The sequence below is a fragment of the Cetorhinus maximus genome, chromosome 1 (assembly GCF_964194155.1).
Source record: "Cetorhinus maximus chromosome 1, sCetMax3.hap1.1, whole genome shotgun sequence".
NCBI lineage: Eukaryota > Metazoa > Chordata > Chondrichthyes > Lamniformes > Cetorhinidae > Cetorhinus > Cetorhinus maximus.
In genome coordinates, this window is record NC_135879.1 from 129,878,393 (window position 1) to 129,895,212 (window position 16,820).

The 16,820-nt window shown below is 46.4% G+C and overlaps 1 protein-coding gene across 8 annotated transcripts in view; it reads right to left on the reverse strand.

Annotated features, from left to right (window-relative positions):
• LOC144683384 (uncharacterized) overlaps window positions 1-16,820 on the reverse strand; it is a 110,981-nt gene that overhangs the window by 48,488 nt on the left and 45,673 nt on the right. For all 8 annotated transcript variants that reach the window (XM_078546387.1, XM_078546394.1, XM_078546377.1 and 5 more), the window contains exon 4: window positions 16,304-16,438. In XM_078546387.1, coding sequence (XP_078402513.1) covers window positions 16,304-16,438 — 135 coding nt within the window. The remainder of the gene's footprint in view (window positions 1-16,303; window positions 16,439-16,820) is intronic.

Here is a 16,820-nt window from a genome sequence, read left to right on the forward strand (position 1 = left end):
TGGCTATTGTTTTTGCTTGTGAGCATTTTCATCAATACCTGCTTGGGAGAGACAGAGTAACAGTGGAGTCCGACCACAAGCTGCTTCAAAGCATTTTTCACAAGCCACTACTATCTGCTCCAAAGCGTCTGCAAAGCATGTTACATCATTTAAATAGATATCAGCTGTAATTTTCCAGCCCCGTTGGCATCAGGCATCATGGCAGAAGTGGGGGGCAATATGGGGAGAAGGCCAAAAATTGGTTTTACTTCATCATGAAACCAGTTTGCGATTATCCGCTCCACCCGTCAATGGCGGGACAGGATTCCTGCCGCCACACGTCAGGAACATCATTTTAATCCGTTTGCATCTAATTCCTGCTCACTGGAATGCTCTTCTCATGACAAATTTATTGTCCACATCAGCGTGCCTTCAGAACGGCGTGCTTCACGACTGCCTTTAAAAGGTGTGCACCTGGCGAGCTGAACTACGAGGGAAACTTGGAGGTGAGTGCACACAACCTTGAGCAGTGTTCATGAGCATCGCCCATAGGACTTGAAGGAAAAGGTGCCGCGCATTCGCAGTGGGCACCGGTAAGCCATGTTTCCTGGCTCGCTTTCAGTGCGGATTAGATTGGGGTAGCGGGGGGAGGGGGATGTGCGGGGTGGCAGGGGCAGGGGGATGTGCGTGGTGGCGGGGGAGGGGGATGTGCGGGGTGGCGGGGGGAGGGGGATGTGCAGTGGTCAGGGGGGGCAAAGCTGCATAAAATTGAGCAAATGCTCAAGCACCTGGCGCGGGGGTGGGGGTGGTGCAGGGGAGGTGGGTGTGGTGGGGGCAACGGCAGCATAGACGGGCTGAAGGAAATACTCAAGCACATGCGTGGGGGCAGAGGGAGGGGGGTGAGGGGAGTGGCCACCTACTTGGAAAAGCTTATCAAAAGTAAGCATTCTTCTACAGCTGAGACTGTTCAGCAGCAGCTCCATTTACATGCTTGGAGTTGGGTCTCTGAAGCTTTTCTGCCCACTCAAGCAACACAAAAGCATGAAAATGCCACCAAATGCTCCAGAACCTTGGGCACAGACTACAAATTAATGTGTGTTTTAGGACGACTGGGCAAGTTGTAGAATCCCCTTGTGAAAGGTGGCCATGGTGCAGTCAGTGGTAGAGGTGCTCACAGCCCCTTGCAACATCTTTCTTCAGGTTGGACTATTATGGTTCAAGCTAACAGCGCAGCCTTCCAGTGCACGTTAGGAGAATGCCTGCGCCTGAGCTGAGAGCACAGCATGCAGTCCAGTGGCCGAAGCTGCTACCAATCAGTCAAGTGGAGTGGGGCGGAGGTGGGTGGGGTTTCAGACAGCCAATGAGCGCTCTACACCATGGCCATCCAAGTGGTGGCCAGCACTCTCCTGCATGCGTGAAGGGGCCTTCAGACTTAACTAAAAGACGTTGTTAACACACCCGTGCTAACCCATGGTCTCTCTCTTTGATCCTGCAGGAGGAGAACATCAGGATCATGGAGCCTGGTGATTTAGCGGTCTGCCTCATGGCTTACAGAGACCGGAGAGATAGAAGAAGAGAGTGGCGGAGGCACCTGGCTCGGCAAAGGGAGGAGCACCTCCCTCAAAATGAAGAGGCGACAGGGCCTCCTACGAACGTAGCTGAAGATCCACAGTGAGCCGTCGCTTGTAAACACCTCATTAGTCCCAGGTTCTATAGACAGTGCCTGTCATTCCTGCAGATGACTGAGAACCAGTGTCGCCGAAGACTGCACATGTCTGGGAAACTGGTCGGTCACATATGCCAGCTGCTGCAGGATTTGGCACCACGGGCACATGGACGGTATCCACTGTCCGTGGCCATGAAAATGACATCAGCATTCAGTTATTACGCCAATGGCTCCTTCAGGGCTCCGCAGGTGACCTGTGCAGAATCTCACAAGCCGCTATGCACAAGTGTAGCCAGGAGGTCATGGAATACAGAGATTAAAACAAAAAACTACTGCGGATGCTGGAAATCCAAAACAAAAACAGTTCTGTTGAAGGGTCATGAGGACTCGAAACGTCAACTCTTATCTTCTCCACCAATGCTGCTAGACCTGCTGAGTTTTTCCAGGTAATTCTGTTTTTGTTTTGGTCATGGAATACATCTTGATGAAGCCATAGAACTTTGTGCATTTTGCCTGGGATCAGGAAAGCCAGGAAGCAAAAGCGCTGGGATTTGCGCAGATCTCAGGTTTCCCACAGGTGCAGGGTGCCATCGACTGCACTCACATGGCACTTACATCTCCGTAGCAACAAGCAGTCAACTACGTCAACCACAAGGGCTTCCACTCGCTGAATGTTCAGTTGGTCTATGACCACTACAAATGCATCCTACAGATCTGCACTCAATTCCCAGGGAGCGTCCACAATTCCTACATCATTAGCATGTCTCGGATCTGGGACATTTTACAGAGTCCACAGTGGCTGGAGGGTTGGCTCCTCGAGGACAGGGGCTACCCACAAAGGGCGTGGCTGATGACGCCTGTGCAGCAGCCTCAGACTGCAGCAGAGCGAGGGTATAACAAGGCTCATGCCGTGACCAGAACTTTGGTGGAACAAAAGATAAGCATTTTGAAAATGAGCTTCTGGTGTCTCAACCGGTCCGGTGGAGCGCTGCAATACAGTCCCCCGAGGGCATCGCGCATCATCATCGCCTGCTGCCTGCTGCACAATCTGGCCCTGCAATGGGAGGAGGACATGGCTGAGCTCACAATCTTTAAAGCATCGGAAGCTTCTACAAAGTCATGGCTGCCAAAGGGAGGAAACATGCTGCCCCCAACTTAGCGACGCCTCCCTTGGGCACCTACTGGACACAGTGCAGGGCAGCCATGAAGTCCTCTGCCACCGCTCAGGGCAAAGACCAGCAAGCAAGGTGACAAATCAAGCATGGGAGGCGGTGGCAGCAGTGGTCAGTGCCAATGCCCTGCAGAGGCGGACAGCCACCCAGTGCCGCAAGAGGATTAATGATCTCCCCCATTCCGTAAAGGTAAGTCACTCTTCTCATCACTCTCAACGCACACGCTCACAAACCCATCACACATCCACAGGGATCTCACTCACTGCCAGTTCAAGGGAAATCACCATTCACTCTCTCACACACACCTTCATTGTCCTCATCCTGCCCATGGGACCACTCACCACCCACACATGCCAGGCATACTTATCATCTGGCCTGGTAGGCATCCTGCTTATACTCTCTCCATCTGTATTCATGCAGGACAAGCTGGCACACAACAACAGGGAGAGGTTGCAGACCGGTGGAGGAATGCCTGAAATCGAGGTCCTCACAGACTTTGAAAATAGAGCCATCCAGCTGACACTGATGATCTGGACCGTTCCTGTGCTGATGGTGCAGTCGGTGGTGCTGTACCAAGTGAGGATCCAGCAGTGCAACATCCATCAGACAACCATGCTGTGAGTGATGTGTCCTGTTTCACAGGCCACTGCCATGTACTAATTATCTCCCCTTGCTCCTGCACATCTGGGAAACAGTCGATGGAGTCCACGACCCAGGGCCTCCAATCAGGTCCCAAAGAAACCTCTGAAGAGGAATCTGATTACACCCTAATTAAAGACCCGTCACTGCGCTCACCCACATCCTCCACCAGTGCAGAGACATACACTTCGGTGGAACCTAACTTTACAGTAGCCCCAGGATCACAATCTGGTGAGCACATCGCACTTTCCGATCTGCAGCAGGTGGTGGCAGGGACTTTCCAGATGTCTGGCATTTGGAGGACTGCTGGAGTCCAGAAATTTGCTGAGTCCAAATCAGATGACGAGCCTCTGGACTTGGACATGTGACAGTTGCTGGAGCTGCAAAGGGAAGCTCGGGAACATCAGGAAGGGATGTCTGCTGCACTCCTCAGACTGCAAGGCACAATGGAGGAGTCCGTTCGCATTCAGGCTGAGGTGATAGTGCCAGCATGCCAACGCACCAAGGTCAACATTGGTAGGATGGCAGTTGCCATGGAGACCTTAATCCAGGATGTCACTCCAGCACTGCTGCGTGGGCTCAGCTCCATCACTGAGGCCATGGTTGGCCTCCAACAGTGTGTACACCAGAGAGGTGCTGGGCAGCTTGATCTCACTCCAGCTACTCCTTGTCCTCAAGGAGTCAGCCAGGAGCCCTTGGGCACTCATAGACAGGAGGATCAGCAGGTGCACAACCCGGGGCCATCTGCCCAGTTAACTCCAGGAGTATCCAGCCCATCCGAATGCCCTCTTCCTGTGACCTTAGCAGCTCCAGTTCCACAGGCTGAGCAGTGTGCCACTGCCACACAGCAGGACCCCGAAAGCAGGCCGGGGCCCTCCAAGTCTCGACCTTCCAGAGGATGCCCGCCAAAGTCATCACAGACAGGGTGTCACAGTCGACAGGCTGCCTCCACCTCTGCTGTGGATGTCTGGGGAGCACCAAGACGTAGTGGGAGGGTTAGGAAAGTTAAGGAGAATTGCACAGCCTGGGCATGGGTGTTAATCACTTGTACATACTGTTCACTATTGTCAATAAACTCCCAAGAATGCCTTCCTGCTTAATCTGATGAGCAGTGTTCATGTCACTCAGATGTGAAACATTTTTGCACAAGATAAAGGCAGGTGTCTCAGTCCAGGGCCTCTTCCCTGTGCTCTGTGCAGCCTTCAGACCAAAGTGATTGTCTGGCCTCACACTCCCTGGACACATTACTGATGCCTGCACCTCGACAGTGCTGGTCATTGCTGCCAGAATGCTGTGGGCAGACGTCACAGATTCCATCATTCTCTCTGCATGCTCTCAGCATCTTTATGGAGGGGCTGGCCCGCATCTCTTCAGCAACTCTGACCACTGATGCTGTGCTCCTGAAGGGCTCAGGTGCTGAAGACAGACAAAGGATCAAGTGCTTTTAAATTTTCATGCGTCTCTAAGGTATGACACCGATCACAGAGCACAGTTGAGCTGCCCTCAGCCAGACAGGAATTAGAAATTCTCAGAGGCTGTGTGAAGATCTATGAATGTCCCCACTGCATGTCGTCCTCATTCTCCTACAATCGTGCAACCATTAGGGCCTCCACTGCATCTCCTTGACAGGAGTATTATCACAGACGGTATGTGCATTGCCATACAACAGACTGGAGTCAAACATTCATAGATACAATGTGAGAATGGCCAAAGTTTGATGCGCTGCATGGCTGTCCGAACCCCCACCCAGCTCCACCCCACTCCACCAGACCAATTGGCAGCACCTTTGCCCTTTGGACTGCATGCTGTGCTCTTAGCTCCGGTGCAGGCATTCTCCTAACCCACACTGCAAGGCTGCACTGTTAGCTTGAACCATGGGGGAGACTGGTCCAAACTGGGATGATGACATTACACGGGGCTGTGAGCGCCTCCACCAGTAACTGCTCCATGGCCAGCTTTAGCCAGGAGATTGTACAACTTGCCCAGTCACCCAACTGTTCTGCAGTCCACTAAAATGCTCATTAGTTTACAGCCTGCACCCAAAGGGTGAAAAGCTCTGGAGCATTTGGTGGCACTTTAATGCCTCTGTGTTGCTTAAGTGGGCAGAGAAGCTAGAGGCCCGACTCCAACCAAATCAATGTGGCTGCGCCTGACCTGTCTCAGCTGTGGAGGACTGGTCACTTTATACAAGATGTCCCTAATGCATGGCCGCTTCCCTCACCCACCATACCCCATACACTGCAAGTGCTTGTGCACTACCTTCAGCCGCAGGGCAGGCCTTGCCCACCCTCCCAAGTTACCTCAAACATTGGGCATCCCTTGCCCCTGCCCCCAAGTCGCCTTAACCACAGGGCAGCCCTTACCCAACACCCTGCAACGTGCCTTAACATTGAAGTCCAACAGGTGACCCGGGCAAGTGCTCTGCAATGTTACTGTGTACTCACCTCCGAGTTTGCAATTCAGGTCCTGCACGTATGTTTTGAAGTGGAGTGCTGCCTCCTCATTTACCAGCTTGAAGCACTAAGTCTAGAGACTCTTGTGCTGCTGGCTGTCTGAGTGCTCAGCAGGGAGTCAAGCAGTGTGTGCTAAAGGCTTGTGGTGCAGCCAGTCATGTCTTCTTAAAGGCAATCTGTCCCTGTAAAGGGGCACTGCACTGAATTACAGAGTGCTGCTGCTGAATACTATTGCTGCAATTGTAAACAAGGAAAATGAAACACCAAGGTATAGAGAGGGTTCTAAAGTCTCGAATGCAGCTCTGGAGGGCTAAATGGTGGAGGTGGACAGCAGGAGAGACACCGTGGTTCCACAGGGGTCAGGAGGACCTTAAGTACAAACCTTAGAAGAGATCAGTAGCTGGTGGCCAGAGAAGTCATCACTCAGCCATCAGCAGTCCTTGGCAATCAAAACTCCTGCCTATCATCCAGACACTTCACCTCATTCTCATACACATTCCAGTGATGCCAGACATACACCCAGCTCCCACTGCTTTCACATACCTCAGACTATTTAGCTATGATAGGCACATGACACAATGGTACAATACAATCACGGACATTCTGGATTCTCTTTTGCAGGACAGGGTGACACACAATAGAAGGGAGCAGAGAAGAACCGGCAAAGGATAAAAATGCTTGCATCTCCTGAGGTGATGGCTCTTTGCATCATGGGGCAATGGCAACAGAGTCTCTGCATTCGCTGTCACTGAGAACATTGAGAATGTTGCCGCCTTATGCCTCTTCTCAACTTTCAGCTCACACTGATCATGCTATCTGGCAAGATGAACATGCTGCAGATGGTATGATCATGGATCTCTTGATTTTCTCCCCACCTTCCTTCCTTCACCCCAAACTTCCCATTCTCGTTCTCTGTTCTCTGACGTCCAAGGGTTCCCACTTGCCCAACCACAGCAGCCCACGTGGAGAAGGGAGAGCAACAGCACTGCACTGATGAACAGGCTCTGTCACTGATCTGATGCTCGCAGCCACCAGCTTGGATACTAGCACTGCATGTATCTTAGGTGCTGTGGGGAGGCAGTGGTGTAGTGGTATTGCCACTAGATTGGTTATCTAGAAGCCCAGGGCAATTCTCTAGGGACCTGGGTTCAAATCCCACCATGGCAGATGGTAGAATTTGAATTCAATAAAAATCTGAAATTAAAGTCTAGTGATGATCATGAAACCATTGTCAATTGCTGTTAAAAACCCATCTGGTTCACTAATCCCCTTTAGGGAAGGAAATCTGTTGTCCTTACCTAGTCTGGCCTATGTGTGACTTTAGACTGACACCAATGTGGTTGACTTTTAAATGCCAGCAAGGGATGGGAATTAAATGCCAACCTAGCCAGCAACACCACATCCCAAGAAGAAATATTTTTTTTTTTAAAGTGCTGATTATTCTAGGCATGCTAAACCAGGCAGAAAGGATAGTTTGCATGCCAACTCACCAGAGGCTAAGGTGGCAAGTTCTGCTGCAGATAACTCAGATGAGGACCAACCACGGTGTTAATAGGCATGCATGCACACTGATATGGTGGGTACATTAACTGGCTTGCCAGACAGCCTCCCATCACTGTCAAGCAGCATGAAGGAGTCTCACTTCAACTTGGCAGAGGGCATTGTGCAGATCTTGCTCTCTCCGCAGTCTCTGCTCCAGCTCCCTGTTGTGCTGCTGACCCAGAGGCACTGCAGCCGCAGTCCCCATGCCTGTTGGAGCCTTTGTGAAGACAGGTCACAAAATCCTATGCCGTCCTTGTGAGGATGCAACAACAGTCTCTGCCCAATCCAGGAACTCACCATAACACATACAAAACCAATCCACAGTACTTCAGCCCTGAAGTTATTCCAAATTACCTGCCTGCAAGTTGGCTGCATGGCCTTTTAAATAACACTAGTGCTAGGATCCCCTTCCAGTGCAACACTTGTTCTTTGGTGACTGACAAGTGAACGTACAATGGATCTGAATCATCCAAATTTGAAAGCTGAGCTTCACATCAGCCAGTAGGGCACAGTGATATCACGATAGCACCAGGTCAGATGCTTCCAGTTCATGCACAGGACATCCATCAGAGTGCCCTTTTTAGTCTACGGCACCTTGTGGGCCACGCCAGAACAGCTGGAGGCTCCAGCAGCACTATAAATCCAAATTTTGCATCCCTTATTTATAATAACCTCATATATCTAGAGGTAGTAAGTGTATATCATATATCAATTTATTCCATGAGTTTCATTCGTAATTCTGCTACTTGCAAGGTATGCACCAGCCACTTATAAGCTCAGTAATGATAATTCAGCCATACCAAAATAAAGTTTAATAATCATCACCAGCATACAGTAGTCCAAATTAAACACTGCAATCCTGATAAAAAATAGACTATGTTAATAATCTGGTGAATTCCATGTGCTCTTTCATGTGGGCGCAAAAAGTACTGCAAACTTCCTCCTCTGAAACCAGTGCTATTTATGAAATTTGGTTCTTTTGCACACATTAAGAAAACCCCTTGACTAGTTTGAGATCTTCTATTTATATTATCATTACCTCCGAGTACTTGAATATGATCATGCACCATCCTTAAAGATCGTGCCAACCCTTCCGAATCCATTCATTATGGTAAAGGAATCCCAAATGTTTAAGTTGTAATGTCACTCATTTCAATGAGGCAGATCTAACATAATCTATTAGCTTTCAGGAGTTTTAGCCATTGCATAGTCTAGACTGCACAGCAGGACTTTGATGTTTAGGAAATCTTGCAATGCCTATTGATGTTAGTCAACGTCATCCAATGTATGGAACAGCAGGCTGCCCACAATTTTAGTTCCTACATTAATTGCAGAATTCCAGCCAGAATTGTCATCCACACATTCCTGCAAGTCACAATGGCTAAACAGCTGATGCAGCTCCAGTAATAGAACAAAACAGGAATGTTCTGAGCAATAATTCTGTCAATTGCTGAAAAAGAGACATGCTATTGAGTCTTTTCATCTTGCACTCATCAGAAGAGATGCAAGAATACTAAATTTCTGCCTAATCATATCCACTCAGAAAGCAAGGAGATGTCCTCCAACATGGCTTCAATTTTGGTGTTCTTACATTTCACATCAGATGGGAGGAGGTATTTGTGGAGTTTGAACTCCTCTATTCTCAGCCATCCCGCCACAAACCAGTGTCCAGGGAAAACGTTGAAAACATGCCGAGTTGATCCAGCACATGATTATTGCGGGATTTCCAACGATTTGTCCGATTTTCATACGCAGCATGAATGTCTGCCAACCCAGACATACATATTTGCAAGCCAGACAAAGGGACTGGAATAATCATCATTAACAAGCATGGTTATATTGAAAAAATGCGCACTGTTCTTAAGGACAATCCAAATTCGCTGCCAAACATGGCCATACAGCCCTGTTCAAAAGCGAATTACAAAAAAATGTTTGTTATACTTGCATAAGAATAACAAATTGCCTTGTGCTGTATATGATTGGATTCATCCTCATGCTTCACTACATCCAGGTGTGTATGGGCTGCCCCAGACACACAAAATTGATGCTGCATTACGCCCTAACTTATCTATGACTGGTTCTACATGAGTTGGCCAAATGGTTGAGCTAGATACTACAACCAGTTCTGAGTAAGTATTCCACACACTGTGAAGAATTCCTTCACTTTTGCAAAAACTATTTGCAATCTGCATATCAACAGCAATGCCATATCTATGTGCTTGTTCGGCATTGCTACCTATTCACTAATATACCACTCAAGGAAGCCATAGACATTTGCACCACGTCATGATATCATAGCAGTTTAGATGTGCTGCCATGTTCTGAATCTGTATTTACTGAACTTATGAACTTAGCAACTTGTGCAGTTGAGGTCAACTTTAATGACACTATGTATACCCAAATAGATGGTGTTGCCATGAGTTCCCCTTTAGGGCCAGCTCTCACTAACATTTTCATCAGTTTCCAGGAGAAACATGTTTTCAATGGAATGACCCTTAATCTCCTACTCCTTGCATATTTCCGAATGTAGATGACACGTTTGCTATATTTGAATCTGAAGCTGCATGTAAGAATTTCCTAACGCACGGAGCTGCCTCAGGGAGATTGAAGCACTTTTGAAACAAATAAATAAATGCACTAAAGGTTTAATGAAACATGTCTCTCATGTGACTGTGTCACATGAGATGGGACATGTTTTTATTTTTCAGAAAAAATATTTATTTAATTGGCAAAAGCTTTAGGAAACCTCATCCCACTTGTGGATGAGGTTTCCTAAAAAACGTAAAGGCCGCTTGGCCTTTTTGCCTGCCCGCCAACCGTTAGGTTGGACGGGCAGCATAAACTTGAAATTAATTACTTCGTTAATGGTCCTTTAATTATTGGCAGGCGCGCAGCCGACCCTGGTGCGCACCCGCTGAACGAAACATCGCAACGCTGCATGATGACGTCAGGACGCATGGCCAACGTCATCACGCATCATTTTACGTTCCAGCATGTCAGGTCCCCGCCCCTGCACGCCGAATGTAAAATCCTGGCCCTTAATACGCTCCATCCAACATTCAAATAAGGATGAATTGAATAGGTATTTTGCATCGGTTTTCACTATAGGGGAGACAAGTAACACCCCAGAAATAGCTGTAAATCAGGAAGTGGAAGGAAGAGAGGAACTCCAGAAAATTACAATCATCAGGGAAGTGGGACTGGGCAAATTGTTGGAGCTGCGGGCTGGCAAGATCCTGATGGACTTCATCCTAGGGACTTAAAAGAAGTGGCTAGTGAGACAGTTGATGTCATTGATGTGTTGATTTTAATTTTCCAAAAATGCCTTGATTCGGAGGAAGTTTTGTCAGATTGGAAAATAGCTAATGCAATTCTTTTATTTAAAAAGGGAGGGAGACAGAAAGCAGGAAACTACAGGCCAGTTAGCTTAACATCTGTCACAGGGAAAATATTAGAAGATATTTTTAAAGATGTTATAGCAGGGCACTTACATAAATTCAAGGTAATCAGGCAGAGTCAATGTGGTTTTGTGAGAAGGAAATCATGTTTAACCAATTTACTGGGGTTCTTTGAAGGAGTCACATGTGCTGTGAATAGAGGGAAACTGGTGGATGTACTGTACTTAGATTTACAAAAGGCATTTGATAAGATGCCTCATCAAAGGTTATTACGGAAAATAAAAGCTTATGATATAAGGGGTAACATATTGGCAAGGATAGAAGATTGGCTGGCTAACAGGAAACAGAGAGTAGGCATAAATGGGTCATTTTCTGGTTGGCAAGGTGTAACTACTGTGTACCACAGGGATCAGTGCTGGTACTTAAACTTTCTAAAATTTATATAAATGACTTGGATGAAGGGACCAAAGCTTTGTTTGCTAAGTTTGCTGATGACACAAAGATAGGTAGGAAAGTAAGTTGTGAAGAGGAAATAAGTATCCCTACAATGGGATATACATATATTAAGTGAGTGCGAAAAGATCTGGCAAATGGAGTATATGTGGTAAAATGTGAAATTGTCCATCTTGGCAGGAAGAATAAAAAAGAAGCCTATTGTCTAAATGGTGAAACATTGCAGAGCTCTGATTTGCAGAGGGATCTGGGTGTCCTAGTGCATGAATCGTTAAAGGTTATTGTGCAGGTACAGCAAATAATTAGGAAAGATAATAGAATGTTATCACTTATTGCAAGGGGAATTGAATGAAAAAGTAGAAAGGTTATGGGTGGAATATTCCATGCCCGCTGGCGTTGGGCGTGTTCGGTGGTGTGAGTGGACAATATGGCGAGAAGGTCAAAAATCAGTTTCACGACATTGTGAAACCAGTTTGCAATCATTTGCTCAGCCCAACAATGGCAGGTTGCGTCTCCCGCCATCAGATGTCAGGAATCTCATTGTAATATATCTGCATATCATTATAAGGCCGTCCACTGGACTCATCCCCCCATGCTGGATCATCCTGGTGAGCTGCACTTTGCTTGGGACTTTGAGGTTCGTTTGTCTACCTTACTTCAGGCCGCACTCACGGACATCAGCACCAGGCTTCACAGGCAGCACCACATCACTTTTAGAGGGCTCATGGGCTGGTCTCCACTTACCAGACCAGCTGTAAGGTGGGGGTGGTTTTGTACAGCTGCAGGGATAGGGCTTGCTTGAGGAAGGGGGAGAAGTGGCCCCACGCCAGGGAAGAGGCTGCAGGGTGGGGGCTGTACTGGGCAAGGGAGGTATCCCAGCATTTGTGTGTGGGGAACAAGTTCAATTGTGCAAGTGGCCTCAAGATGGCGAGGTCTGAGGGAACAGTTTTGTGTACAGTACAGTAAGAAAGGATGTAAATGCGTTGAAACAGTTCAGAGAAGATTTACTAGTCTAAAAATTGAGGAGGCAGCCTCCAGAAGAGATGAGGCCAGATGGAGATGTGAGGGTGTGTGAAGGAATGAGTGGTGATGTCCCTTGAGCTAACAGTGAGTGAGATGCCAGTGAATGTGTGACGGGCTTGAGTGTGTGAGTTCAGAGTGATGAGATGGTTGCCATACCCTGGCGGCAAGGATGCAATCATTCATCCTCTATGTGCATTGGATGGCCAACCTCTTCTGTGCAGCATTGGCACTGCCATCGCCTCCCAAGCAGGAGTGGCAATGCTGCTGCCCCTCCTGCAGCCAAAGTGAGGTAGAGGAAATAACAACGGGCCTCCACAGCATCCAAAAGGCACTCGAGGAACAAGTCATTAAACCTGGGGGCTGCAGTCTTTTTGCATCTTGGGGCCATCCTGTCTTCTGTGCAGTAGTCATGGGCTGGTAGCACTGAGAGGTGTGTGTGTGGCTGCACTTTAAATATAGTGCCCGATGTGATGAAATGATGAGGTGATGGCTTGGCGGGTGAATGAGAGCCTGCTGCCATGGAAACGGCGTGTTTCCTGGGCATACATAATTAATGCAGCGGGTTTGGGATGGCTTGAGAAACCGCCATTGTGGCCAGCAGGTAAAATGTAGTTTTTCCCTCCTGCTACCGCACTTAGTGCATATCTGGGACTATTCCGCCCTATGCTTCAGTTATACAGGGCATTGGTGAAACCACACCTGGAGTATTGTGTACAGTACAGTAAGAAAGGATGTAAATGCATTGGAACAGTTCAGAGAATATTTACTAGACTAAAATTTGGAATGTGCAGGTTGTCTTATGAGGAAAGATTGGACAGTGAAGCTCAACACAAACTGGAGGAACAGCACCTCATCCTCCGACTAGGCACTTTACAGCCTTCTGGACTGAATATTGAGTTCAACAATTTTAGATCATGAACTCTCTCCTCCATCCCCACCCCCTTTCCAATCCCCCTTTTTTCCAATAATTTTTATAGATTTTCCTTTTCCCACACATTTCCATTATTTTTAAGTGTATTTCCATCCATCGTTTTATCTCTGCCTTTTAGCCTATTTCGATCCCTTCCCCCCACCCCACCCCCCACTAGGGCTATCTGTACCTTTATTATCACATTCCTTAGATAATATCACCAGCTTCAACACCTCTTTGTCCTTTAGTCTATGACATCTTTTGGTTATCTCCACCTATCACTGGCCCTCTATCAAGCCCTACATTTCCCACCCCCCCTTAAACCAGCTTATATTTCACCTCTTTTCTATTTTTCCTTAGTTCTGTTGAAGAGTCATATGGACTTGAAACATTAACTGTGTTCCTCTCCGCAGATGCTCTCAGACCTGCTGTGTTTTTCCAGGTATTTTTGTTTTTGTTTTGGATTTCCAGCATCCGCAGTTTTTTGCTTTTATATAAGATTGGACAGACTTGGCTTGTATCCGCTGGAGTTTTGAAGAATAAGATGCAACTTGATTGAAACATATAGACCATAAGACATAGGAGCAGAAATTAGGACATTCGGCCCATCGAGTCTGCTCCGCCATTCAATCATGGCTGATAAGTTTCTCAACCCCATTCTCCCGCCTTCTCCCCGTAACCTTTGATCCCCTTACCAATCAAGAACCTATCTATCTCGCTGTTAAATACACTCAATGACCTGGCCTCCACAGCCTTCTGTGGCAATGAATTCCATAGATTCACCACTCTCTGGCTAAAGAAGTTTCTCCTCATCTCTGTTCTAAAAGGTCTTCCCTTTACTCTGAGGCTGTGGCCTCGGGTCCTAGTCTCTCCTACTAATGGAAACATCTTCCCCACGTCCACACTATCCAGGCCTTTCAGTATTCTGTAAGTTTCAATCAGATCCCCCCTCCTCCTTCCAAACTCCATCGCGTATAGACCCAGAGTCATCAAACGTTCCTCATATGTTAAGCCTTTCATTCCTGGGATCATTCTCATGAACCTCCTCTGGACCCTCTCCAGGGCCAGCACATCCTTCCTGAGATACGGGGCCCAAAATTGCTCACAATATTCTAAATGTGGTCTGATTAGAGCCTTTTTTTTCTAAGATCCTGAGGGGTCTTGATAAGATGGATGTGGAAAGAATGTTTCCTCCTGTGGGAGAATCTAGAACGAGGGGGTCACTGTTTACAAATGAAGGGTCGCCCATTTAAGACAGAGATTAGGAGAATTTTTTTCTCTCAGAGAGTCATGAGTTTTTGGAACTCTCTGCCTCAAAAGGCAATGGAGCAGAGTCTTTGAATATTTTTAAGGCAGAGGTAGATAGATTCTTGATAAGCAAGGGTTGAAAGATAATTGGGGATAGGTGAAAATGTGGAGTTGAGGTTACAATCAGGTCAGCCTTGGCCTTATTGAATGGTGGAGCAGGGTCAAGGGGCCGAGTGGCCTGTGGCTGCTCCTGATTCGTATGTTCGTATATTCATAAATTCAGCTTTGAAATGGAACAATCTAACGAGTTCCCTTTCCTCAACTTGCTGATTGAGAAACCCACTAATAGGTTCTCTACTACCATCTACCGCAAGCATACCTTCACTGGTCAATATGCACACTGGGATTCCTTCAGCACTCCAAGATTGGCCTTATCGGCAATCACGTAAACAGGACCTGAGCCATTTGCTCACTCTGCAAGCTTGACGCTGAAATAGGGTGTATCAAAGCTATCCTGTGGGATAATGACTAACCCGATAATTGCTCGCTATATATCGTGCATACTCTTGAATGGTCCGAATGCCACCACTTTCAGGTCTGTGCCCAGTCTACCTCAGATTACCCTGGAAGGGTAAAATATCTCAAAAATTTTAGGAACAGATAAAGCTAGCCATTTTATGCTGCTACTATGCAGTGCAACACAAGTGGTGTTTTCCACTAACAGGATGCTACCATCAAGCCAAAAAGACAAACTTCCTACCACACAAATGAGTAATGTGGTATATGAGTTTCTGTGGCAGTGTGATACCAGGAACATAGGCCGTATGTCCCAATGACTAGTGAATTGTATCAGACAGCACCTCCCTTTGGCTTTTCGCAATAGACAGAGTACTGACTGTACTCAACCGACCCACGCTTGCAAAACTCAGAACATAATGTCTAATATTATATGTGATTCCATGATTGAGCAGCACTTGCTGCTCAATCCCCAGTGAGCTAAGAATTACACTAACAACCAATTTAAGATTATCAGTCAGGCTCACAATGTAGCTCATATATACTTGCTAGAAGCTACATATATTCATATACAGGGACCTGTCCTCTGCAGGCAAAATGAACATGTCCAGACATTGCACCATTTTGGAATAAACAAAAGCATGTGGGTAATAGCTCCCTGGTGCATTCACAATGTCTCGACCAATTAAAGCCAACTTTCCAACCAATCAACACCCTTTTTCTCATGCAGTATAAATTGTAGTTCTCTTTGAGATTTGCCATCCTTGTGTCTGTCCTGACGAAAAGCTTTGACAGCATGTCTCTTTTTTCAGCAATATTCAAGTTCTGTACTACCAAGCAACAAATCTATTAATCTGCAAAAGGACTAATAAGCAACTTCAGAAAAATCTACATGCAGGTGCCCATGAACAGATGTGCATAAATTTTGGTAATCAGTAACTAAATCTAAGAAAACTAGTTCACTTGAATTTTTAAGGTTATTTTAGATAAAAATGTCAACAAATAAACTACACAGCCAAATCTGAAGTTAACTAATTTAAATTATATTGTGTTATCCATTATAAAATTGTTTGATAAAGGGCAAATATTAAAAATTGCAGACTGTTTTCAGGAACTGATTCTATGCTTTTTTATGTTTAGCAAGACTTCAGACATGCCTAACCAAAAGATGGACATGCATCAGAAAGCTGCTCACAAATTTCCTCATATTACTTTACTAGTACAAGGACACATTTGGCTACCAATTGCAAATTATCTGTTCAAATTAGTTCTGATCTTCATCACAGACAACTTTTTGGACTGACCTTGATATTCAGTAGAGGGATTCTGCACTTGAATGCATGTAGAGTATTTTGTAATTTGCGTTCCATCAGGAGAATGAATGCTCCAGGTAACATGAATACCTTCTCGTAAAGTCTCTGCATTGGTTCTGTTCATATCTGAGAGGGAAATCAGAGGGAAATATAGATGTTGATTGCTCAAATGCTTAACAGCCTAGTCTGGTTTTTCTCACTTCTGGGTCAACTGTAGCCTAATTGATAGACATTGATTACTAAGATTAGTCAACAGCTCTATTGTTGTTACCTCTGCCACTAAGGCTGGGCACAGGTAATGTTTTTTGCCCATTTGTTAGTCTGTTTGACAGTTTGTAAACAATATAGCTGAAAAACTAATGAATGGATTTCAATAAAATTTGGTACACAGATGGGGCATTGCCCCAGGAAGACCTGATTATATTTTAGCAAAGATCCAGATCCAGATCCTGGAATATTTTAAAGCATCCATTAACATTGGGAAATAGGGCAAATTGACATTTTTAAG